This window comes from Periplaneta americana, chromosome 13 (genome assembly GCF_040183065.1).
Source record: "Periplaneta americana isolate PAMFEO1 chromosome 13, P.americana_PAMFEO1_priV1, whole genome shotgun sequence".
Lineage (NCBI taxonomy): Eukaryota > Metazoa > Arthropoda > Insecta > Blattodea > Blattidae > Periplaneta > Periplaneta americana.
The window spans coordinates 112,666,468-112,692,326 of NC_091129.1; the positions used below are offsets into that span (position 1 = coordinate 112,666,468).

At 34.4% G+C, this 25,859-nt stretch overlaps 1 protein-coding gene across 1 annotated transcript in view; it reads right to left on the minus strand.

Moving 5' to 3' along the window:
• The window catches only part of Drgx (Dorsal root ganglia homeobox), a 263,542-nt gene extending 253,552 nt beyond the window's left edge, over positions 1–9,990 (minus strand). The window contains exon 1 of the mRNA XM_069843870.1: positions 9,718–9,990. Within this exon, the coding sequence (XP_069699971.1) occupies positions 9,718–9,957 (240 nt within the window). The 5' untranslated portion in view covers positions 9,958–9,990. The remainder of the gene's footprint in view (positions 1–9,717) is intronic.
• Between the last annotated feature and the right edge of the window lie 15,869 nt (positions 9,991–25,859).

A 25,859-nucleotide genomic window follows, 5' to 3' on the forward strand; every position in this document is an offset into this window, starting at 1 on the left:
CCGGCTGGGCTAATGGTAGCCCACAAGACTCTTATTGTCTTCTTTCATGTTAAGGAATTTCTGTATAGTTCTCAAAACTAAATTTTCCATTTTTGTAACACATTAGGTCTTGAAATCCAAGTTCTGTCTGCAGTCAGGAGGTAAAGCAAGCTTTAGGACTGTGAAACAGCTATTCGTGTCCGTTTGTGAGTGTGTCCATAACGAGAATTAAATTTATTATTATTTCTATATTATTTCAGTTGGGACATAAAAATCTGTCCATGTATGAGGAGTGTCCGTATCTTGGGGGTGTCTGAAAGGAGAGGTTTCACTGTACTGCATTTGTGAACGTTCTTGTTGAAAGCAGAGTTAAAATTATATACCAAGAACAAATTTCCTCCTTCATTACGCATTTCCTATGATGTTCTTTCTCAAGATATTTTACTTCTTCGAGTTCTTCACGTACTAATTCTATATCGGACATGCCGATTCAATCTCAAAACATCCTTGTTATATTTGTGGGTGAGATTTTCTTGAAGCACTTCGTTCTCCTCGTTTTCATTTCTCATTGCTTCGATAATGTGACATAGTCATCTACACTCTCTAAATGTATTCTCAATGTTAAGCGGCAGTTTACTAATTACACTGGTCAACAATGATTTTGTTAAAGTTAAAATTTCTGCTGCTTCTTATGTAATTTCATCTGCTGATTTCAAAAATGAAGTCAGAATTTTTCTACCACCACCATTTTTTTGTAATTTTAGAAAAACTGATTTACTTTTATTGCTATAATAGTCTTTAACATACTAATGGAAAAAAATATTTCAAATATTTCATATTACTGCTTTAACAATTGACCTATAGCTTTGGATTACTGTTGCCTGTGAAGTCAGAATCCATAACAATGAATTTTATTTCTCATAAAACTGCAAGAGTTAGTATTAATTCTCAGTTGAGTTGGAGCTTATATTCATGAAACAAATTTCATAATCTGTTTTCTGTGTCCTAATTTTAAGTGTGATAAAAGTATCTTATAAAGTGAAACAAACCTCGAAATATTGTGTAAATAAGCAATTTTTGTTACGTTTGTGGTTAGTTAACTTTGAAAGCATACAGGCGAATTTTACTACACTAGTTAAAAGAACTTACAAGTATTATTTTGATTGCGAAATAGATGAGGACAGGAACTGGGCCCCTGAAATCTGTTATGCTTCATGTAATTCTGTTAACTGGTTGGCTAAAAGGATCCCGTCATAGGCCTTTTCCAGTTTCAATGATACCGTATGCCGGGAACCTAAAAATCATTCAATAGACTGTTATTTTTAGGAACCACAGATCACAAGATTATAGAGAAATTCTCAGCGAGCTTATTCAGAAATATTAAGTGATGGGGTGTAATATGTTTGTCAAAATAACTTCTTGGATTCTCATCTAATTTTACTTTCCTCAAAACCTTCAGGTAGTGAACGACGAACATGGGAAGGGTTTTCATCAGCATTTTTCTGAAATGGTAAGGCGATACCAGAAAAAATGGAGCCCAAATATTCTGTCAGACTACTGCTGAACACTCAAAAGAGATGTTTCTCAAGTCAATTATAGCCTAAAATCTATTTCACACATATTTGAGGCAAAAAATATTATTTTAGGTAAAATGTTACAAGGTATCAATACTAGAAAAGTTGAACTCTATTTCATAATTACTCAAAAACCCTGTGTGATAGAAACATTTTGAAAACATTTGAAATCAGCACGAAAAGTACTATAAGAATAATTCATTATTTATCTTTTAACAATATATATATGTTTAATTTTGTTGACCAGTGTTATTTACTTTAACTCTACGTTTCTCGTACTACGGTCCGAAAATCAGCAGTAGTTCTTGACCACAACGCATTAATGTCATTTAGCTGAACTTTTAATCCATTGGTTGTAATTTAAAATGAGTGCTCTTAATTAGTCTAAATCAAATAATTCAAATCATTTATGAGAGGATATATTGAGTCTAATTTTTAAGCAGTGGTTCCCAAAGTGAGGGTCGTGTAAAGAGTCGAGGAGGTCGCGAGATGATTTACAAAGTAAAACAAAAACGCCTTTTAACATTACATTTATTTTGTATTAAAAACTTACACAACGTTGAACATAAAAATATAAAAAATCTTTCAACAAAATAAAATTAATGTGGTAAGTGTGCCTGTTTTTCAGAATATAGCCTCTCAAATCTGGACTGAGTATACACACAGTGATATTATTTTCAAGTTCGAGGAGATTTCTCGCTTTTGTTTTGGTGCCAATCGTAGACGAGAAATTTATTTTGCATGAATATTGCAAATTTTATAAAAAATTTAAGAACTTCTTTTCAGAAACCAAGGTATTCTTTTAACGAAAAACTGGTCAATGTTCTGCAAAAAGTGATCTATTTTCAACATTCCATCAGTAGATAAGACCTACATATTTCAGTGAGATTTTTTTTCCAACTGTGTCTGTCGTAATTGTTTGGAATTTTTCCGGAAAATACTAAAAAATCTACGTAAAGATTAATTTTTTGATCCAACAGAATTATCTGTTATAGTTAGCCTATCATTATTTATTAATGGATAAAAACTCGCTCTGGCGCCGGAGATCGAACACATATTCTCGCTTCTACGCACTGAGCACTCTAACCACTGAGCTACGCCGAGGCTCAATTCACAGCACCGGAAAGAATGCCAACAGTGCATATACTGTGTAATCCCGGCCACCAAGTCACTCAAATGAGTGCGCTCCTTGTATGATGATAGTTGACTTAATATAATGTGCCAGCATATAAGTCGAACATGGTGTAAAGCCACAGAGAGAAAATACAGTATACCAAAGGAGAAAGATTCGATCCGGCGCTTTGGATTGAACCTCGGCGTAGCTCAGTGGTTAGAGCACTCGGTGCGTAGAATCGAGGACCCGGGTTCGATCCCCGGCGACGTAGCGAGTTAATAAATAATACTAAAAAAGCTGTTGTTTAAATTCGTACTTCGGGTATTATCTGCTGATTTTGAGTAAATTATATTATAGTTATTATAGTTCAAGTTACACAGAATTTGTGTGCACTCAAAATTGGGTTTCTGGCGCCTTGTCAGCCCACTTGAGGTGTGTGGATATAAAAGGAAAAATTGAGACGGTGTCGGGTGTAATTCCTGGGTAGCTCAGTCCGTAGAGCGTTCCTGCGCTAAGCGATAGGCCTCGTAATCGGTACCTGACATCGGAACAATTTTTCCCTTGAAATTATTCAAAATTATAGTTATTTGCGACTTTACAGGGATTTGTGTTTTTCGAATGGAGTCGAGAACCGGTACGGTAGTGGAGAGATCGCGAACTGAAGTCTCGCCCAAATATGGATCGAGCCTTTAAAAGATTTGGAAAACCACTGTTTTAAAAAAATATAACTAAGCTTAGACCTACTTGATAATTTGTCGCAATCCGTAGTCTAAAATTCGAAAAATTCTTCGAACCTGCTTTTAATAAAAAATATAAACTTCTTTTTTATCTCACATAAGACACTATTATTTGTAGCATTTTCTATTGTCTAGATTCAGAAAACTCTGATTTCAAATTTGTGTCGATACACGTTCGTGTTTAGCGCCTGCTTCGCGGCATCCTTAACGATCCTGCTTATTCATTAACTTATTAAACGACGCTATATCGATTTAGTAATTAATTAACACTGAACGGAAACAGTCGAGTTGATCATGATTGATGGGTTTGAAAGATGCGGTCATGGCCTCCGAAGTCTTCATTCGACTGAAAGGAACATCAGCGTCAGCGAAGAAGCGAGTCATATGACTTACATTCCTTTCATTACAACACAATTCAGCGAATTTATTTTAAGTTAACCTGAAGCGGTAGGGCTAACCGCACTCTGAAGATGGTGCGAGTTTATCCATAATGGTTGTTTAATTAATGTTCGTAGAAAGACGAGCCAGGTTGCGAAAAATTAGTCACATAAATCAATTTTAATCAGTTTCTTCTAATCGTTACAGGAACAAAGGACATTACGAAACTTATGGAAGTTCACATAATGGAGAGGATTAATATTAATTTCGATTGAAATTAATTTTTCTTTTTTCTAAACTGTTCTCTGAAGAAAAGTTCCGGTACAACATTGTGTGCTCTCTTTTTTTCTATTCTGTTTCTACCAGCATTATATTACAGTCCATCTTCATTTTCTTCTTCCTTTACCGTCTATCAATCTTTTGCATTTCTAGTCCGTCACGTTTTCCGTTTTCAACACACTATATTCCTAGTGTTTTTAGACTTTTACATTTAATCTTCTCTCACAATTATTTATTCCACCTTCATACAAACATTTCTTCTCTCACTTCTGTTCTTCTTCAATTTGTATCTCTTCTTCATTTCCATCCCTTAAGCACTCACTAATTCCGCCTTCTTATTACTGTACGTATAATGGTAATCATCTCGTGTTCTGACATACTCATTTTGAATCAAATATAAAACAGAATTAGCAGGTACTTGTTATACTTCCAAAAGTAAATTGACGTTGACGTTAATGTCATGAAAATATTAAGGTCCACAATAATAATAGTAATAATAATAATAATAATAATAATAATAATAATAATAATAACACTACTATTATTATTGTTACTATTCATCATAATAATGATATTATTATTACGGATATAATATAATAGGTTATTTCTTTACTCCGGATTCCTTCCTAATATCTCAATTTACCTTAGTGAGACCGAAACTGGAATACGCATCTCTAGTCTGGAATTCTGTTGCAACTATTTCGGCTTATTTATAAAATATCCCACGAAAATTATTCATGTCATTAGTTTTCGTGCCCTTACGAAACACAAGGGAAGTCACAATTTTTCCTACGGCAGTAATTTTAATTCTCTTTCCCCTTTCTCCAGTTATGTAAAAAGTGCAAACTTGTAAAGCAATAAATTATATCCATTAATTTTATGAATTAAGAATTTAGCTACTGTAGATGTTTTTAAAATAAATATTATTATTATTATTATTATTTATTATTATTATTATTATTAATATTATTGTGTATTATTATTAAGTATGTTAGTTGGGAGACTGGAAGGAAAAAGACCTTTGAGGAGGCCGAGACGTAGATGGTAGGATAATATTAAAATGGATTTGTGGGACTTGGGATATGATGATAGATATTGAATTAGGCCCTAATCTTACACAGGATAGGGAACGATGGCGGGCTTATGTGAGGGCGGCAATAAATCTGCGAGTTCCTTAAAAGCCATTTGTAAGTAAGTGTTATTATTATTATTATTATTATTATTATTATTATTATTATTTTTTATTGATATTTTATTATCATTGTGATTAATATTGATGTGTTAATATAGTAACCCCTGTACTAACCTATTATTGACTAACTGCTGTTGGCGAACACACTATTATTAATAATAATTAACATTTATTATTATTATTATTATTATTATTATTATTATTATTATTATTATTATCGTCAAGTACGACATTTGGCTCTTTTATAAGTGTTGGGAATTAAAGGTTTAAATAATGTTTCGTTTTTATTGTCGTAATTGTCTTTAATTGGTTATTTTAAGACACTTTATCAACTGCTATGGTTATCTAGCGCCTGAATCAGATGAAATTGACAATGCCAGCGAAATGTGTTCGAAGTCCAACGCCGAAAGTTACTCGGCATTTGCTCTTAATGAGTTGAGGGAAAACGTCGGAAAAAATCTCAACCAGTTAACTTGTCCCAACCAGAATTTGAACCTGGGCCCGCTCGTTGCACGGTCAGACATGCTAACCGTTATTCCACATCGGTGGACTCGTAATTTTTACAATCATCATTTTCGACATTGCCGTAAGGGGTCTGCAAGGCCCAAATCTTGATAGGGTGAAGAAGAAGACCAGATAAATTAAGCCATAGCCATTGTGTCTGTTTCAGAGAAGGTCTATGGCGTTCGTAAACTTTCATGCAATATAGCACGTAAATGAACATTGCTGCTTATCACATCCTGATAAATATCTTTTCATCCATATTTAGGCTTTCGAAATCTTTGTGGAGTCACCTCCGTATGATGTCTCTTTTTGATACGTTGATCGTTATTATTAAGATTTTATTGGCTTGTCAAACACCTCCTATTTCTTGTGATGGTTCTATATATTTAAATAAGCTACCTAATTTTTCTTTAAATGTTACTTGAACGATTTTCACTTAGTATTAAATTATTATTATTATTATTATTATTATTATTATTATTATTTATTATTATTATTATTATTAGTTATTTTTTTATTTCTATTACTGTCGCCATAACCATTATCATGTATAAAAATAGCGTATTTTTTTAAACAGAGGTAGATTCTGAAGTTTCCATGTAGAGGGACAGCCAAAAAGTAACCTTAATAATTGTTTTATTAATTCAATATGTACAATAATACTACAAACACTTCATCACTTTACAACATAGTATAACAGGAAGACTTGCATTGAACGTAGTGGGGACTATGTTGAAAAGTGATGAAGTGTGTGTAGTCTTATTGTACATATTCAATTAATAAAACAATTATTAGGGTTACTTTTTGACTCTCTCTCGTATCTGTTATAACACACAATAACCATTGTTAGGACCACTAATAATACCAGCACTTATGTTGTCAATAGTAATAATAATAATAATAATAATAATAATAATAATAATAATAATAATAGTAATAATAATAATAATAATGATAATGATGATAATAATAATAATAATAATAATAATAATAATAATAATAATAATAATAATTCATCGCATGGTGTAAGACGTTCATGAAAAATTAGTAAAATCTAGCAACATCGATCAACATAACCAAAAACAGATATCGTATCGAAGTCCCTATACAAAGAATTCAAAATTCTTACTATGGTTAAACGTATAATCGCACAGCAACAGAACATTCTGAAAGACAGATTTTCTTAGAATAGAACACATATTATAACAATCTGTAATATAAAATAGGCCTATGCATACCATATATTAATTATGTGTTGTGGGGTTTTCTTTTTGCAAATGGGTACCGTACTTTAATTCCCTTGAGATAGATGAAATTAAACGTAATAATTCTGAAGCTCCATATTTAAGCAATCTCTTTTTCTCTCTTCCAGTAACCGACAATCCGTGGAATTACTCATGGCTAACCTAAACAATATCACAACATTCGGAGCTCAACGAAGCGGTGAGTACTGCACCTATATCACTCTTATATCGTATATTTAATTGTGTCTCAGGGTCTTTATATCCTAACTGAATGGAGTTTTTATATCTTCTGAGTGCTTCAGTTACTACACATTACACCGATTTCATTTGGTTTCTTCCTTCACGTCAGTTCTCAATCCGCGAGTTTAAGTAAATGTTTTGATACGTTGACGGTAATATAGCAGTATTGAAAAAAATACGTTAGATAAGGAACGTAATATTTTTCACGTCTCAGCGTAAGAATTAAATATAAGCATATCTTTCTGAGTCAGCACCGACGCGACGTCGGGAATGAGGGCGGAATGTACGCTTCCTGAACAACGTTCAACCAATCATCGTAACCACTTCATTCACACCTCACGGTTCATAGTGATTTCCCACTCGTATGCTCACTTTAAAACTGTTCACATATCATGTTGTGTGGATATAGAAAATGTAATAGTGATAGGAACAAAAGCAGTGAGAACAAAATAATCTGAGGACCGAGATTTCAAAGCAATTTGAACGGCATTTTATGTGGACATACTCGTTGGAAATACTAAATAAGATAGTTAGTTGAGATACCATTATCTATAACAGTTAATGTTAATAATGTTACACAGAGAACAACAAAAGATAAATAAGAAAAATAGACAGATAATACGGTTCAAATTAAATTCTTCCCCGTAATCGAAAAATATCATAATTCTTCGTCTTAACATCTAAATCAGATTATTGTTGTTGTTATTATTATTATTATTATTATTATTATTATTTCTTAGTCAAATGTACGAAGATAGATCTCAACCCCACAAATGATATCAATATGGCACACTTATGAGACAACTAGGCCCGGAGATAATGAGGTAAAATAGAGAATTCCTTTGCTTCTATTATTATTATTATTATTATTATTATTATTATTATTATTATTATCCAACAATAAGATTAAACTTCATAGACTTCTGTTTCTATTTCAAGATTACAAGAAACTTAAGTCTGAAAGAAAGTAAAAAGAAATAAACTATTCAGTGCATAATTACTAGCATTATTATTATTACTATTATTATTATTATTATTATTATTATTATTATTATTATTATTATTATTATTATTATTATCCAACAATAACATTAAACTTCATAGACATCTGTTCCTATTTTAGGATTACAAGAAACTTAAGTCTGAAAGAAAGTAAAAAGAAATAAACTATTCAGTGCATAATTACTAGCACTATTATTATTACTATTATTACTATTACTATTATTATTATTATTATTATTATTATTATTATTATTATCCAACAATAACATTAAACTTCATAGACATCTGTTCCTATTTTAGGATTACAAGAAACTTAAGTCTGAAAGAAAGTAAAAAGAAATAAACTATTCAGTGCATAATTACTAGCACCACTATTATTATTATTATTATTATTATTATTATTATCATTATTATTATTATTATTATTATTATTATTATTATTATTGTTCTTATTATTATCTACACATACTAGTATTTTAACAATATATTGTACTAAATTTTTCTTCTTTAAACTTTTAATTAGTAACTTCAGTTGTAAAATACGTCAGGTTCACTGAAATGAGAGTAAAAAAAAAGTATGTTATAACCAATTTTCAAATAGTAACGTAAGTAAAATGCGAATCTTTAATTCATGTTACTGTTGCTGTTATTATTATTATTGCTTAAATTTATTAACATTACACCAGTGATTTATATAATATAAACACAAATCGTATTGGATTAGGTGTGTGTAACTCCAATTATACATTGTTGATGTATAAATTATTATTATTATTATTATTATTATTATTATTATTATTATTATTATTATTATTATTATTATTATTATTATTATTAATAGTATTGTTGTTGTTCTTATTATTATCTACACATATTAGTATTTTAACAATATATTGTACTAAATTTTCCTTCTTTAAACATTTAATTAGTAACTTCAGTTGTAAAATACGTCAGGTTCACTGAAATTATAGTGAAAAAAAAGTGTGTTATAATCAATTTTCAAATAGTAACGCAAGTAAAATGCGAACCTTTAATTCATGTTACTGTTACTGTTATTATTGCTTAAATTTATTAACATTATATCAGTGATTTATATTATATCACTGATATAATGTTAACAAATTTAAGCAATATTGGATTAGGTATGTCCAATTTATTATACATTGTTGATTTATAAATTATTATTATTATTATTATCATTATTATTATTATTATTATTATTATTATTATTATTATTATTATTATTATTATTATTATTATTATTGTTTTATAACCTCATGTAAGTCGTGGTTAGTTCTTCAGATATGAATAACATCTTCAAGCTCTAATAGAGGTCACTGTACCCTCCTGTTTGTTGTTATTGTTATTACTATTGTTACTGCTATTATTATGCTGGTAGCAGTGTCACTGTTGCTATTGTTGCAATTTGAATGTGTTTCCCGTAACTAAAAAGCAATAAGGGTGAAAGGGTTACCTTGTGGCCGTGTTGTGGTGGGGGTAACCACCACTCGAAGCTCCCGGCTTGAAATCCCGTCGACGCACTGCGGCCGACACAACAATGCTCCAACAACAATACGCTCGCTGTTCTCTGCGCGGTTCGTGACAGCCGACTAGATGGGCGATTGTCCGTGACGTCTTTAATGACAGCAGCGCCGCATGATGGACGCATGGCGCATCGCTCACGGCGCATGCGTCGCGACGGGGGGCGGGGCATGTCAGGATTATGTTAACAGCGGCGGGAGGAGGGGAATCGAGAGGAAAGTGGAATGGCGAAGAAAAAGAGGGATAACGCAGTAACCACGTGGTTTTCAGACGAGGTACAGTCCCGTCTCAAGAAGATGCCGGCGCCAAAGCTAGGGACGGGCGTCGTTTTTCTTTTTTCTCTTTTTTCCCCCACCCCTCACCCCCCCCCCCCATTTGATCTGCAAGATCTAAATGTTTTCGCACTTGAGAACTCTTGCCAAGGCAACCCGCGCACTCGGGCTGAATATTACACGTAGCCCGATGAATCCAGTTCACACCCTATCAACTACCTTCCTCGGATCCATTTAACTTTAGTCTCCCCTATGAATACCCCCGCAGCACTGCCGCTCATTGTGTTCTGTGCTGCAATCAAAAGTTTATACACTTGCATGAAGCTATTCAATTCAGAAACACAAACCGAATTCCTCGTATTGTTACTTTGTAGCAGTGCTTCTAAATGGGTTATTTAACGACGCTGTAATTGCCTTCGTAGCAGTTAGCAGAGCACTGACTTGCGATGACTATGGACCTGGGTTCAAATTCCTGTAATCGCGAATTATTATTATTATTATTATTATTATTATTATTATTATTATTATTATTATTATTATTATAAAAGGTAAAGGTATCCCCGGTAACATGCCATGAAGGCACTTGGGGGGCATGGAGGTAGAGCCCCACGCTTTCCATGACCTCGGCACTAGAATGAGGTGGTGTGGTCGGCACCACGCTCTGACCTCCTTTTACCCCCGGGAAAGACCCGGTACTCAATTTTATAGGAGGCTGAGTGAACCTCGGGGCCGTTCTGAAAGTTTGGCAACGAGAAAAAATCCTGTCACCACCTGGGATCGAACCCATTATTTATTATTATTATTATTATTATTACTATTATTATTATTATTATTATTATTATTATTATTATTATTATTATTATGGGAGACTGTTGTACCTTGAGCATAATGTACCTCAAGTCATTTTTTTGGTTCTGATTTTTGCTGCTACCTAGCCGACTCAAACTGAAGTAGATTGTCGAAAAAACCGCTACATAGCTCTGGTCATAGTTTTTGTTTGATTTATTATGAAGTTAATATATTAAAATAAACAAAATGAATAACAAACAGTTAAACCCGTAGAAAAAAAAAACAAGCATATTTGAATCGGTTATTGTAGTTTTGAGATAATCCAAAATAACTGTTTTGTGAATAATCTATCGAAGATTAAACCAAAATATATTGTACGCATAAAATATATGTGTACAATATATTTTGGTTTAATCTTCGATAGATTATTCACAAAACAGTTTTTTTGGATTATCTCAAAACCTTAAAAAGTGGACTTAATTCCTTTCAACAATAACCGATTCATTTGTATATCTTAAAGATACCATTTCCAAAATTAAATCCTTAGAATAAAAACCAGCCAAAATGGCATACCACATAAAGCAAAATTAGAGATACATAAACAAGTTGAAGTTAAAGCTATTTGAAATGACAACATACCCATAAAAAGAATATCTTGAGAATCCTTTATAAAATGAATTAGTATACCAGCACATATACATAATAATGCCTTAAATAATGCATGAGTTAACGAATGAAAGAAAGCCAAAACAGAAAAGCCTATTGACAAAATACTCATTATTAAACCTAACTGTCTTAAAGTTGACAAAGCAACACTTTTATTTAAATTATATTCAAAATTAGCCCCTAAACCATGAGAGTCCTGTGGACTAAACAATTTTTTGGTACCAGAAGTAAATATTTCATTCATTGTGTGTTCTCTATCATCTGGAGAGTAAATACATATATGCTAATTTTCATGATTTATTCTTGTCTCTGGTTTAGACAGCCATATTTGTTTAAACGTGCACCTTCTCGTATCTTGAATCACAAAACATCTTGCACCAAGGTATAAGATGCTATCGGTTTTTGTTTTTCTTTTATTTCAAGATCACGCCACGAAGTAAGTCTGGAGTTAAAGGGGCCCCAATTGATCCGAATGCCTTGTAGAAAGCTGTTGAAGCAGTTATGGCTCCTCCAGGAATTAAAATCTCAATCATAGAAGTCTGCAAATGGTTGGAAATACATTTTTTAATTATTGTGAGTTTTTACAGATATATTTCCACTTATATTTCCTGTGTTCCAATGTTCCAAGGCACAAGAGGATATGATCCAAGGTACACGAACTTGTTGTACCATGGGGAACTTTGCATATCCTTTCATTTGATTTCTTAATCCTCAAAACATCTGTAAAACAGGATAATACCTGTAGAAAGTTGTAAAGGAATCTTCAATAACTATTTCAAGCATTTTTTCGTTTAAAAATTTCATTTCCCAAAATTAAAAAAAAAAATGCGAAAAATGATTCAAGATACAACAGCTCCCCTATTATTTGCTGTGTTTGTTTCTAAGGACATAGACAAGCAGGAACAATAAAATATAATATGAGCTACAATAATAAAATAGAAAATGTATATAATAAGTACACACTTGAAGTATGAGAACAGATTAATCTGAACAAAATGAAATGATTCATTTATAGAGTAGAAATGATTATGAGAAAGCTATTTATGTAGGGCTAATGTCCTTCTCAATGTTATACTGTACAGTAGTGGCAAAGAAACCGGACCGACCCTTATAGCTAATTTCAGAGTCTTGTTCACTCCAGAGCACGATAGACTGGTAACTAAGACTTTCCTGGCTCGAATCGTGCCTGGGAAGGAAACTTTCTTTTGTTCCTTATTCATATTTATTCCCAATACTTTTCGAATGCAGCGATATTTTACAACTTAATTAACTTATTATTCCCAGAACATGAATTTACCAGCAATCGAAAAGTATTGGGAATAAATTTCAATAAGGAACAAAAAAAAGTTTCCTTCCCAGGCAGGATTCGAACCACGAAAGTCTTAGTTACCAGTCTATCGTGCTCTGGAGTGAACAAGACTCTGAAATTAGCTATAAGGGTCGGTCCGGCTTTTTTTGCCACTACTGTACATTATTATGGACCTCCTGAGATATAATCTATTGAACATAGAAAAGGCAACAGAATTATACTAGTATTTGGATTTGGTCAATCTTAAATGAGGCTCAACACAGTAATACAAGTAATTATGTCTGTTGGGATAATTATGCATAACAGACATGGCACTAAAACTACTGAAATTCTTATTGAAATATATTATATAATAATAATAATAATAATAAATAATAATAATAATAATAATAATAATAATAATAATAATAATACGAGGCACGATAGCCAATGGAGGACCGTGACCGACCAGCCTGCTGTTGACTACTGGCCTCATGTCCACATGCCGAAGCAGAGTTGGACGATCATCCAACCAGAATGGAGGTATCGTGCGGTTAGCACGATGGTCTCCCCAACCGTTATAGCTGGCTTTCGTAACCGGTTTTCGCTACCTATCGTAACCCCCAAGTGGATCTCGATGCTGGGTGGGCACCGGTCCCATATACTGGCCGAAATTTCATGAGAAAAAATTTGTCCCCCCCTTGAGGACTCGAGCCAGCGCGCATTCCGTAACGCGAGTCCTAGACAGGATGCCTTAGACCACGACTCCATGACGCGGGACTAATATAATTATATATATATATATATATATATATATATATATATATATACTACGAAGTCAAGAGAAGCGAATAGACGCATTTGAAATGTGAATATGGAGAAGAATGGACCGTGTCAAATGGACAGACAGAATAATAAATGAGGCTGTGTTGGAAAAAGTTAGTGAAGAAAGAATGATGCTGAAACTGATCAGACAGAGAAAAAGGAATTTGATTGGGTCGTTGGCTGAGAAGAAACTGCCTACTGAAGAATGCACTAGAAGGAATGGTGAATGGGAGAAACGTTCGGGGTAGAAGAAGATATCAGATGTTAGACGACATTCAGATATATGGACCATATGAAGAGACTAAGAGGAAGAGGGGAAAATAGGAAAGGTTGAAGAATTCTGGGTTTGGAGTAAAAGACCTGCCCTTGGTCAGAACACTATGAATGAAATGAATTAATACTATAGGCCTAAATATGTAAATCAAGACGCTTATTTTTTTTAAAATTGTTTTGATATTCCTTTCCGTTTCCGCATTAGACAGTTTCCGTTAAATATGGGTAGTTTTATATAGCTTTATACAGGTAAATTCACTGGACGATATTAAAATTCCCTTAGGAACTGGTTTCCGATTACTGAAGGTTCTCTTATAGACAGACTTTACAGTACTACAATTCGTGATTACAGCTATTTTCATTACTATTACTAACTCTATTACTATTACCGTTACTACTCGTTCTACTGTTCTTAATATCTCGCGGTTATTATTCTCATTTCTGATATATCTCAAGCATTTATATTTTATTTGTTCTTATGTCCTGTATCTCTTTTCACGTAATAGTGATGGTGGACTGCTAGTCTACAGTAGAAGTTATATTAAAATTATGTGTGTATACAATGCCTACCCACTCTCACTTGAGTGACTGGAGTTCCGCATGTTGTGAATAGATGGCAGGACTGTGACCCATTTTCAAGTTGCATACCACTTCGGAGGGACACGCTGTACATGATGTGTATCTGTGGAGACATATGTCGTGTACTAGGGTGAGTGTATGTGTAAGTGTAGTATAGGGAATGGGTGAGGATGATGATAAGGATGAAGAAGGGAGAAATGGAAACCCGATGCCGGCACGTAGCTTAGTCCTGTCGAATAACATCAAGGAGGCCACCAGGCTTAAGGGGAGAGGAAGGTATTTTTTGGTGAAAAAATGAGTAAATTTTCAAAAAAAAATTCTTTAAAATACCCTGTGATGTGTGGAATGCATAGCATAACATTTTGTGGGTATTTGTGCCCTTATCGGATGTTGAGTCGCCATTTTTAAACTTCCTGCGTTATTGATTTTTAAATCACTCGCTCACTTTTATTGTTGTTTCGGTAAATTAAATTTTCAAAAAAAAAAAAAAAAAAATTTTTTTCTTTAAAATACTCTTTGATATGTGTGGAATGCATTGCATAAAATTTTGTGGGTATTTGTGCCCTTATCGGATGTTGAGACGTCATTTTTAAACTTCCTGTGCTATGGATTTTTAAATCACGCGCCCACTTTTACTGGTTTCCAGTAACTTTTTTTTTTTTTTTTTTTTGCTACATTGCCAGACAAAAATGGATATATTTTCTGAACTATTAAATATTCATGCATGAAATTTAGACTATTCTTTAGACTATTAGGAAAAGTTTCTCTGTAACAGAATTTTGTTAATTAATTTCATTTTAAAAATACGTCCGTTTGTTTGCAAGAAAGGAAATCAGAAAATTGTTATTACATTTTAATTGTTTATTTTACAAACGTAGGGACTAACATCAAAATTCTGTTACAGACAGTTTGTAGAACTTGTTTTTGCAAATACATTGCAAAAATCTTTTGAATCTATCTTTAAAAACGGTTTAGATATATCGGTTTTAGTACAATCCTGCATTGGGTATATTTGTTTCAAATTTTGGCCCCCAAATAATTTTTTTCAAAATATTTATATTTGGTTGAGTTCCTACAGCTATGAGCTCTCTACATACAAAAAATTAATATTTTACACCAAATAGGAAAAAGGTTAAAAAAAATACCATCCTCTCCCCTTAACGCCCCCATCCGACGGACGAATCACCATCAACATTGACAAATCCTTCTCTTCATATGCACTGCGGAGAGATTTTGGATTTAACCCAGGCATATTGGTGTACAATCTAGTGATTAGAAGTTTTGCACCGGCACTCTCCTAGTCCCGAAGTAGAAATTTTACATGAAAATATCTAACAATCGAACCCTGTACAGCTAGTCTGGAGGCAGACGCGCTGCCCACAGACCTAACTCGGCGGAATCTGTTAAAATTATTTCATCGGTTTTGTTAGTTACACACTCGTATTTTTATTTTCAGAAGTGCCAATATTCTTTGATGTCGCTCAAACTGACTTCTGATAAATGCACGAGATTCAGTTTCATTCCACACACTTGTAATATAATTTCAGTTTCTGTTATTTATCAAAATTAGTTTACATTTTTATTTCAGCTTAATGATGCCGCTATGGTTTTTATTTAAAACGAGTTTTAGTCTTTGAAATCTTTTAAAGCATAAGGGACTTGTAAATATAACGTTCCTACAGAGATAGTCTTGTGACCTTCTTTGAGAAACAGTCTCTGAAGAAGGTCATGGGTCGATAACTACTGTGTTGGAGACAATTTTGTACCAAACCTCTTAGAAAACATACGCACTCTGCCTCTTACCTAATGAAGCGTTATACCGCCTAGGAGTTCTGCAACACAATTAACACCACAGTTAGTTGTGTTGCGTACATCTAGAGGTTTCTATGGCCTCCACTTACGCGGAGTTGCAATTAAGTCTGACATGATTGCACGAGTACAGACCCCATCAAAACACAAAGCTTCCTTCCTGCCGGTAGGGGTTGCAAGTGCAATCAATCGCCCAAGTTGGTACTCCTGAACCTCTCCGTTACGTAGCAAATACCAGCATAATTTGTAATTACTCTTCCAATGAAGTGACGTCATGCGGCAGATGTGATCCTGCGAGACAGCACAGTATAATGAAGTCATGTGCTTATTTATGGATTGCGTGAAAATGTTTGAAATAAAATGTTTGAACATACTGTGATGCCGAGAATGTAGGACGTAATGTTATACAGTTAAAGTATTTTGCTTTATAATGAATAGAATAGCATATTGTTTATTTATTTATTTATTCATTTATTCATTTATCTATCTATTTATCTATGTATCTGTCTGTCTGTCTGTCTGTCTGTCTGTCTGTCTGTCTACCTATCTATCTCTGTCTGTCTGTCTGTTTATTTATACTGGCAGAATTAAGACCATAAGACCTTCTCTTACACTTCATAGATGAGAAAGTATACAAGGATTGAAAATTTAACAAAAAGTTAAACAATAGGATACTAACATATTACAAAAAAATAATAACATAACAAAGTCGACACTCAACAATATTAAAATAATACCATAATAGAAAAAAGAAAGTAAAATACAGATCTAAAGATTGGAATATAATACAAACAACTCAGTTTGTACAGATAGTTAACAGGAAAAAACGTAAGGAAGGATACGGCAAGTGGAATGTAATAAAATAATAAAAAACGAAATTTAAATAGAATCATCAATAAAAAGGGTACGATAATAAATTCATCTGGCGATCAAGAGAACAAAAAAAGGAAAAGGGAAAAAAAAGAAACATATTTTTACAAAACTATCGCAGAGAAAAGGGCTTATAAGTGAAAGGAATCTGAATTGAAAAAGTGCAATTTTAGTTTATTTTTGAAACTAGTTAATGTCCGACAGTTTCTGACATGTTGTGGTAGAGAGGTAGAGATGAGCTGCAGAGACGGTGAAAGATGAAGAGTAGGAGGATGTTCTGTGTTTAGGAATGAAGAGTGTGATATGGTGTTGTGAGCGAGTATCTATTTCGTGATATGAGGACAAATGTTGAAAACGAGAAACTAACTAGCTAGGGTTAGAGTTCTGAAGAATCTTGGAGAGTAACGTGAGAGAATGAATAGTTCTTCGCTCTTTGAGACGGATCCACGACAGCATTTAGTGAAGGTGAGATACGGTCAAATCTACGGATATTTAGCAATTCAGAGGATGAATTACAAACGATAGTATATGAATTAAACAAATAAGTAAATAAAACTTGAGAATCTCTAAAAAAAGAAAATAATGGCTTTTAAGGGACCAGACCACATAAAATGTAAAAAAACAATAAGTAATAAGTCGATAGAACATGCGAATAATTTCGCTTACTTGAGATCCAATGTGTCTCAAAGCCAAAGGAACAAAATTGGCATGAAACCAAATAGGCTGTCTAGCATATGTGGAACAAAAATAAGACTTCAAAATCCACATAACTGAAATTTTATAAAACTATGGCGGTACTAATGTTGGTATAAGCATGTGAAAACTGGACTGTTAACAGATCGAAACTGCAGAAATGAAATTTCCCGCTTACAGTGGCGGACTACACTCTACTGGACAAGAAATATAATCAGAATATAGGCTACACGTAAGAGATTAATTTAAAATATTAAAGATAAATGATCAAATACAAAATCTAAATGTCAACTAGTATTGCCATATACAAAGAATGCCACCCAATAGAATACCACAAATTTTACTGCAGTATACAGGTGTTAGAAAAAGTATCTAATATTTTAGGAGATCCTAGTATGCATCAAAACAAGAACATAATGTCAAATAAACACGGATTTTACAACACATACTTTCTGAGATATGTACACTTGTTCATAGGAGGTGCTCAATGTGCCGTCCATTCATGGCAATGCATTCCTCTGCCCTTCGGCGTAAGGAATCACGCACTCCTTGAAATTGACCTGGTTGTTCTTGATAACCAAAAGTCTAGGGGATTTAGGTTTGGAGAACGAGCAGGCCAAGGTGTGATGCCTCTCCAATCAATCCAGCGGTCCTGAAATGTAAGCGTCAAGTGTTCACGCTCATTGCGGAAAAAATGTGCTGGTGTGTCATCGTGGATGAACCACATCTGTAGTCTTTGCTGACATGACATATACTCCAGCAAGGTAGCAATACGTTAATAAGAAAGTCCTTATAACGAACCCCAGTTAATCTCTGTGGTGGCACGTATGGCCCTTAATCTGTCGCCAAGAACGCCTGACCATACGTTGATTGAGAATCGATGCTGATGTCTTGTTTCTTCAACTGCATGGGAATTTTCATCAGGCCCACACATGATGATTACGAAAATTCACATCATCATCTCTGCTGAACCCCGCTCATAACCGCAACCAAACTTTTGTTTTCAGTAATACTTACGACGTATCAGTATTCCATACCACGGGTGCCAACTGATGTGTAGCCTTCTGTAATCTATTGTAGGGCAGAAAAATGCATTGCCATAAATGGACGTCACATTGAGCACCTCCTATGAACAAGTGTTCAGATCTCAGATCTAGGACCCATGTTTATTAGACCTACTTCTTTGAATATAGCCTATCTTATTCGATACAAAATTATATGAAAGATGTACTAAATAAATCATCATATACTTACAAAAGATACCTCTTCTGGAAATTGCGTACATATTGCCAAACTGTCTAATCTAATGTAAACTTAATTTGTTATGTAGGCCTATCATTGTCTCTGATGAAAATAGGTAAATACGTTTGTGCGAGATCGTCGTATTTGCTTGGTTTCCGCACAAAACCAATCCGCGGAAAGTCTAAAATTCCACATTCAGTATTCCCAACCTAACACACATAACAATTTCCCTCTTCTTACCGCTTAAGTGACATATTGATTTTACTGCTTTAGGCTTTTAACATATTATTTTTAGAGACGTTCAATATAGTAATAATTATAAATTGGAAACTTACCACTGCAATTTCACCTAAATTGCACTGTTAATTATTGTTTTTAAATATTTGCAAAAATTAAGTAAACTCTACAACTCCACTAAAGTTACTGCATTCGTGATGCTAGTAACATTAAGGAAGCCGTGAAAAAATCAACAAGATTCCAGACTCATCATAGACTGGGGGGAAAAAAAGACAGACGTATATCACGGCCTGCTGGAGTATAGTAAACACAGAAAACATTTTAAAGCAACAATGTTGAAGATAGATATTTTTGTTTTCCAAATTTGCCGTCATTGAACAGAAACCAAAATGGAGATTTCATTGCAAGTAATTAGAAATTCCTCTTCAGGTATGTAATAAACGATCTTCGCACAAAATAATGTACGATACAAGAGCGGTATGTTTTCTTTCAATTCTCGGAAATTAAAAAAGCTCAACTACGTTTCGCTTTTTCAAACTTTTCCTCCAACATGAAAACTTCAACATACCGCTCTTGTAACGCATATTACTATTATAACACAAGAGTTATAGAGCCAGAAACTTTAAGAACAATCTATGCTCCAGGTCAGTATAAGTTCCGTTAATTTCCCTAAAGGGAGAATTGTTTTATCTCTGTCTGTCTGTCTCCCTCCCTCCCTCCCTCCTTTTCCTCTCCCCTTATTTAAATGCTTATCACCAAGAAACTCTCCTTCGAATTCTTTAGATAAAATATCGTATTTATCATAGTATATTACAAGGATATTATACAGTGATATTCACGATGAAAAGGTAATATTTAAAGTTCTTAAAACTGTTTTAAGTAAAAGAGTTCATATGATCTTGGGTTCGATTTCGAACGGGTATGGACCTATGTACATCTAGTACGGCATTCGAAAAGTAATGGCAACATAATTACTGTTTCACATTAAATTTATTTAGGTTACTTTTGACATTACATACTTCTAATATAGTCTCCTGCCATGTCAACAATACGTTGCCAAATTCTTGGAAGACGGCGGACTCCATCTGCAGCAACATTTCTGGATATCTCTTTCACTGATCAATCTAAAGCTCTTCGGATGTCAACTCTTGATTGAAAGCGAATGCCTCGCTTCCACCCAACTTGCAATAGTTCAGTATGGTAGAACTTCTCTCTCTCTCCCACAGGCTTCTTGTAATGCCCTGAAACAATGAGTTGCATGTTTATCTCTTGCAACTTGGATTTTCATGAAGCACCTTTGTTCGAACCTTTAAGGATGTATTGTTTACTACAAATCAGAAACAGCCACTACATTATGGCTACTCCGAGACTTTCAATATTGGTAATTTATGAAACAATGGCTCCTCTATTACGTAGTACAAGATTTCAATGGTCACCGCTAGGAGCACTGATCTACAACATTGTTGCCATTACTTATCGAATGCCCTAGTATTTGATAAAAATGAACGTATCACAATGAACCCGAGCTACCGTATACAGTATGTGATTTCCTGTCTCAATCGTAACCTTATTAAAACGTTATCCATAAATGATAACTATGTGGGAGGGAACATTTTTTAAATTAAAATGAAAGGAGCCATGCTTGCACACTGGGTATCAAGGTCAAGGACAAACTAATGTTGATATTAGTGATGCTGCCTATACGCGAGCACAAAAATGTAGTGATGCAGTAAAAATTACTGTAAGCAACATCTTCGACTACAGCAGTAGTGTCAGAGTTGTAAGCTCCAAAACCGGTTGTGGAGCTAGAGTCGGAGCGTGAACTTGCTTATGTCTGTGGAAACACCGGAGCACGCAACGAGTCTAGTGGAGCGCTCCGCTCCGTTTAGTCTCTGTCTGACAACGCTGTGTCTAATACTAGGTACGCATGTAACTGTAAACATATAGTGTAAATTTTCTGGCTATCAGTTCCTAAACGTGATCTACAGGTGCATATGAACTTCTTTGTCCAAAAGTTCTTCAAAAGTCAGACGTCTAAAGTTATGAAGTTCCTTCGTACATACATACATGCATACATACATACATACGTACGTACATACATACTTACTGTACATACATACATACATACATACATACATACATACATACATACACACATACATACTGCACATACATACATACATACATACTGTACATACATACATACATACATACATACATACATACATACATACATACATACATACATACATACATACATACATACATACATACATACATACATACATACAAGAAGGCGGAAAATAGAAAACATTGGAGACTGCTGGGTTTGCAGTGAAAGATCTGCCTTTGGGCAGGACACTCTGAATGAATGATTACATACATACTAGAGATGAACAAAACTAACTGCCGCTCTCGCTCGCTGTGTTCGTTGCATTTGTCTTCCGAGTGTCGTCTCATCATTCTCGTGCGCTTCGAGTCTTGCTCATCCTTATCGAAATAGCATTTGCCTGGACACATATTTTATTGCAGTGTGTCGAATTCGAACATATCCGAAGGAAATATCTAACACCCTCGATGCTAAGTCAGAATAGGAGTTCGCTTGCATGTCTTGACCTCTTGAATGGGAACAAAAGACTGGATTGTTCCTCTTGAAGGCGAGACAAATTAGAACTCCAGCTGTTGAAGTTTGTGATGCGAACTGACGAATGGATACTCAATTATACACTTTTATGCCTGTTTAGGTTAGGATATAATATATAATGTGTGTCCACACCTGTGGAGTAACGGTCAGCCCGTCTGGCTGCGAAACCAGGTGGCCCGGGTTCGATTCCCGGTCGGGGCAAGTTATCTGGTTGAGGTTTTTTCCGGGGTTTTTCCTCAACCCAATACGAGCAAATTCTGGGTAACTTTAGGTGCTGGACTCCGGACTCATTTCACCGGCATTATCACCTTCATATCATTCAGACGCTAAATAACCTAGATGTTGATACAACGTCGTAAAATAACCCAATAAAAAAATATATAATGTGTTTTGTTTGTGCCATTTTTATTTTAATCTGTATGTTCTTTTAGAGAGTGCTTGGATCTAACTATAGGTGAGGGGAATGAAACCTACAAAGTAGGACTTGTTTTAGGTACAAAGCACGTACGGTCAGAAAACCCGTGCATTGGATTTAAGAGAAAATGATGATAATATAACATCTGTGTGTATAATATTACTCAATAAATCCATCTATCTAGCTATAAAAAAGTAGCATTTGGTCGGGGTGGAAATATTTCGTAACTTTGAATAATATACATCATTCAAATAAATAACATTATAAATGGTTAAATAAGACAAAAAGACAAAACAGGACAGTATCTTAGTTATCAAAATGTTCTGGTTCTATTTTAGGATATTACCTATGGTTATATAAAAAGGAAAAAACTCTCAAATAAATTGCATTTCTAAGAAACATAAATCATAACGTTAATATCTTTTTACTTGAGGTTGCACACTTGATCTCAAACATATGAAAAGAAAATTCCTAGCCTTTTAATAGGGCCTAGTAATTAAATAAAGATTGGGAAACGGATTGTTGTAAACTAAAAGGTAGAGATGATGTTTCAAATAGGCTACTTGATTGTTTATACATATATAACAGTTGCCAAAGTAGATAAAAGTTCAGTCAGGTATAAACAGCGTGGCGATTCAAGGCTGCTCGACGTTCGGGTCTTTGGGAGTGATCAATCTAGGGGTCTCGAATCACTCACAAGCAGTCTTTACGTCAACGACGCTACGTATAGAACATTGTCGTGCGGGTTTTCGGCTTTGCGGGCGCTGTTAGTCTTGCTTTCTCGATCGTTGTTCATCTCTAATACATACATACATACATACATACATACATACATACATACATACATACATTCATTCATACATACATACATACATACATACATACATACATACATACATACATACATACATACATACATACATACATACATACATACGTCCACATCTGTGGAGTAACGGTCAGCGCGTCTCACCGCGAAACCAGGTGGCCCAGGTTCGATTTCCGGTCGGGGCAAGTTACCTGGTTGAGGTTTTTTCCGGGGTTTTCCCTCAACCCAAAATGAGCAAATGCTGGGTAACTTCCGGTGCTGGATTCCGGACTCATTTCACCGGCATTATCACCTTCATATCATTCAGACTCTAAATAGCCTAAGATGTTGATAAAGCGTCGTAAAGTAACCTACTAAAATAAAAAAATACATACATACAAATGTACATACATAGTGGTTCATGTAGTGTTACAAAACAATGTCTCTTAAATGGACGACTAAAACTAAATCTAATTTTCTTTTCAATTTAATAACAGAAAAATTATCAGTGTAAGCCCCCCTCAATGCAGCACTGTGGAGTAACTTTATAATTTCAAGTGTAATCATGGTGTAATTTTTGGAAATTATTGTATTTCTAAAAAAGCTCGAGGAATTTTCACCTAAAACATTTTTCTCTGGAATTCAGTATCTCAAGTAGTAATTGTGCACTTGAAATTTCGATGATGTAGTAGGTAAAGATAGTGTTACAGAATTAAGAATTACGAAGTTATTACTTTATTAAGTACCCAAGATAGTCTACGATGTTAAAACCCTCATCAATACGTAATACCCTATCTGTACAGTTGACATACGTTAACAAGTATGCAGAAAATTAAATTTTGTTAGTTATTGAATAAAGTTTAATAATGATATTATAAATATCAGAAAATATGCATACAGTGTTACAAATTCATTTTCTAAGGAGATGCAAAAGGGAGAGATTTATCAAACTGGGTTCTGATAAGTTGTGTGTAACCAAAAGTGGAGACTTTTTGACAAAGGGTTGAAATCCTTCTCATTCTTTCTACAAGTTCCACTTTGTTCTAGCTTATTAGACAGAATATTTCGCTTGAAGTGTGCAAGATTATGGTAATAATAATAATAATAATAATAATAATAATAATAATAATAATAATAATACACGTTTTATGCTCGCGAAACATGGATAGAAAACGTTTCACACGACATGTAGGCCTAGTAGTGCGCAATGTACCGGACGTACCGTCAAATGTTGGCTGGCGTATAAAAACGAGAGTTTAATGATGCTAGTACGCAGACACAAAAACGCTTTTTTGCTTTTTAACTGATATGTTGCGAAAGATTTCAACTTTTCCATCTGTTGTCGGAAATTAGTCCCGGGGTTAATGTGCGTAACTACTCCCTACGTCTGCAACAACGTGATACAGATTCATAATGGACACATTATTTAATTTTTTACGCTTTCAGTTTCAATTATAATGGAGTACAGTTGGTAACACTTGTGGCAATTTCAATCTAACAAACCAGGAAGAGTTGGTAACACTGTTACTACTTCACAATTACGATGTAACAAGACACTAGCAGAGTGCAGTTGGTAGCAGTGTTCACAATTACAATCTAACAAGACCCGGGCAGTTGGTAACCCTGTTACTACTTCACAATTACAATCTAACACAATTTACACTCGCATTATGAGTAGCTTTAATTGAGTCAGTGTGGTCTTAACCCGATTACTGCCGGAGAAGGGGGCACCACTAAACTCGACTTGAAATCCGACCCGGCCAGGCGGCGGGCGGGCCCCTCCCCCCTGCCTCACACCCCCCGGGAGTGGATTTTATACAGCTGGGAATAGGGAAGCTGCAAGAAGCGGTCCACTGCGCTCTGCCGCTGATTCTTGAGATCGCAGCCAATTCCGGCAGCTGATTTGATTCTGCTTTGTTTTAACGAGCTCGAGTAATTACAAAACTCCGCGGCGCAAAATTAATAACGAGGAACGCGCGGGCTGCCTGCTCTGCTAAAAAATCCGATTTCAATAGCAAGGATGTATCCTTTCTTGGAGTCTTGTGTCTCGACAAAGGAGGGCGCTGCTTGCATACAGCGTAGTTGTGTAATGCACTCTGCACAAAATTAAGGTAACGAATACAAAATTAATATTGCAATTTAACTGAAAATTAATTAGGATGCTGAATCCTTTCCTATATATGAATAAAGTTGTACCAAAAAGTAATAAAATTATTAATTACACTGTACAACATGAAATTTATCCTTTTTATAAAAAATATATGTATTCGATGTCTTTTGTGGTCGCAAAAACGAATCTGGGGTTATTTTTTGTCCAGAACGTACTGTTTCTCCAAAATAAAAAGTTACCTAATGTTAGTGAAATGTTGCACTACTTTCACCTTATGGGATGCAACATGTCACTAAAAGTACACTTTCTTGAAAGTCACCTGGACTTCTTTAAAAAAAAAAAAAACATTGGTGCTGTAAACGATGAACACGGGGAGAGGTTTCATCAAGAAATATCTACCTTCGAAAAGCGCTTCAGTGGAAGGTGGAATGCAAGTATGCTGGCTGAATATTGTTGGTCACACGTCAGAGAGATTGCAGAAGCTGTTTACAAACTTTAAAGACCAAAAAAGACATTTTAATTTGTGAATTTTGGCCAAACAAAGGTTGCCTTAT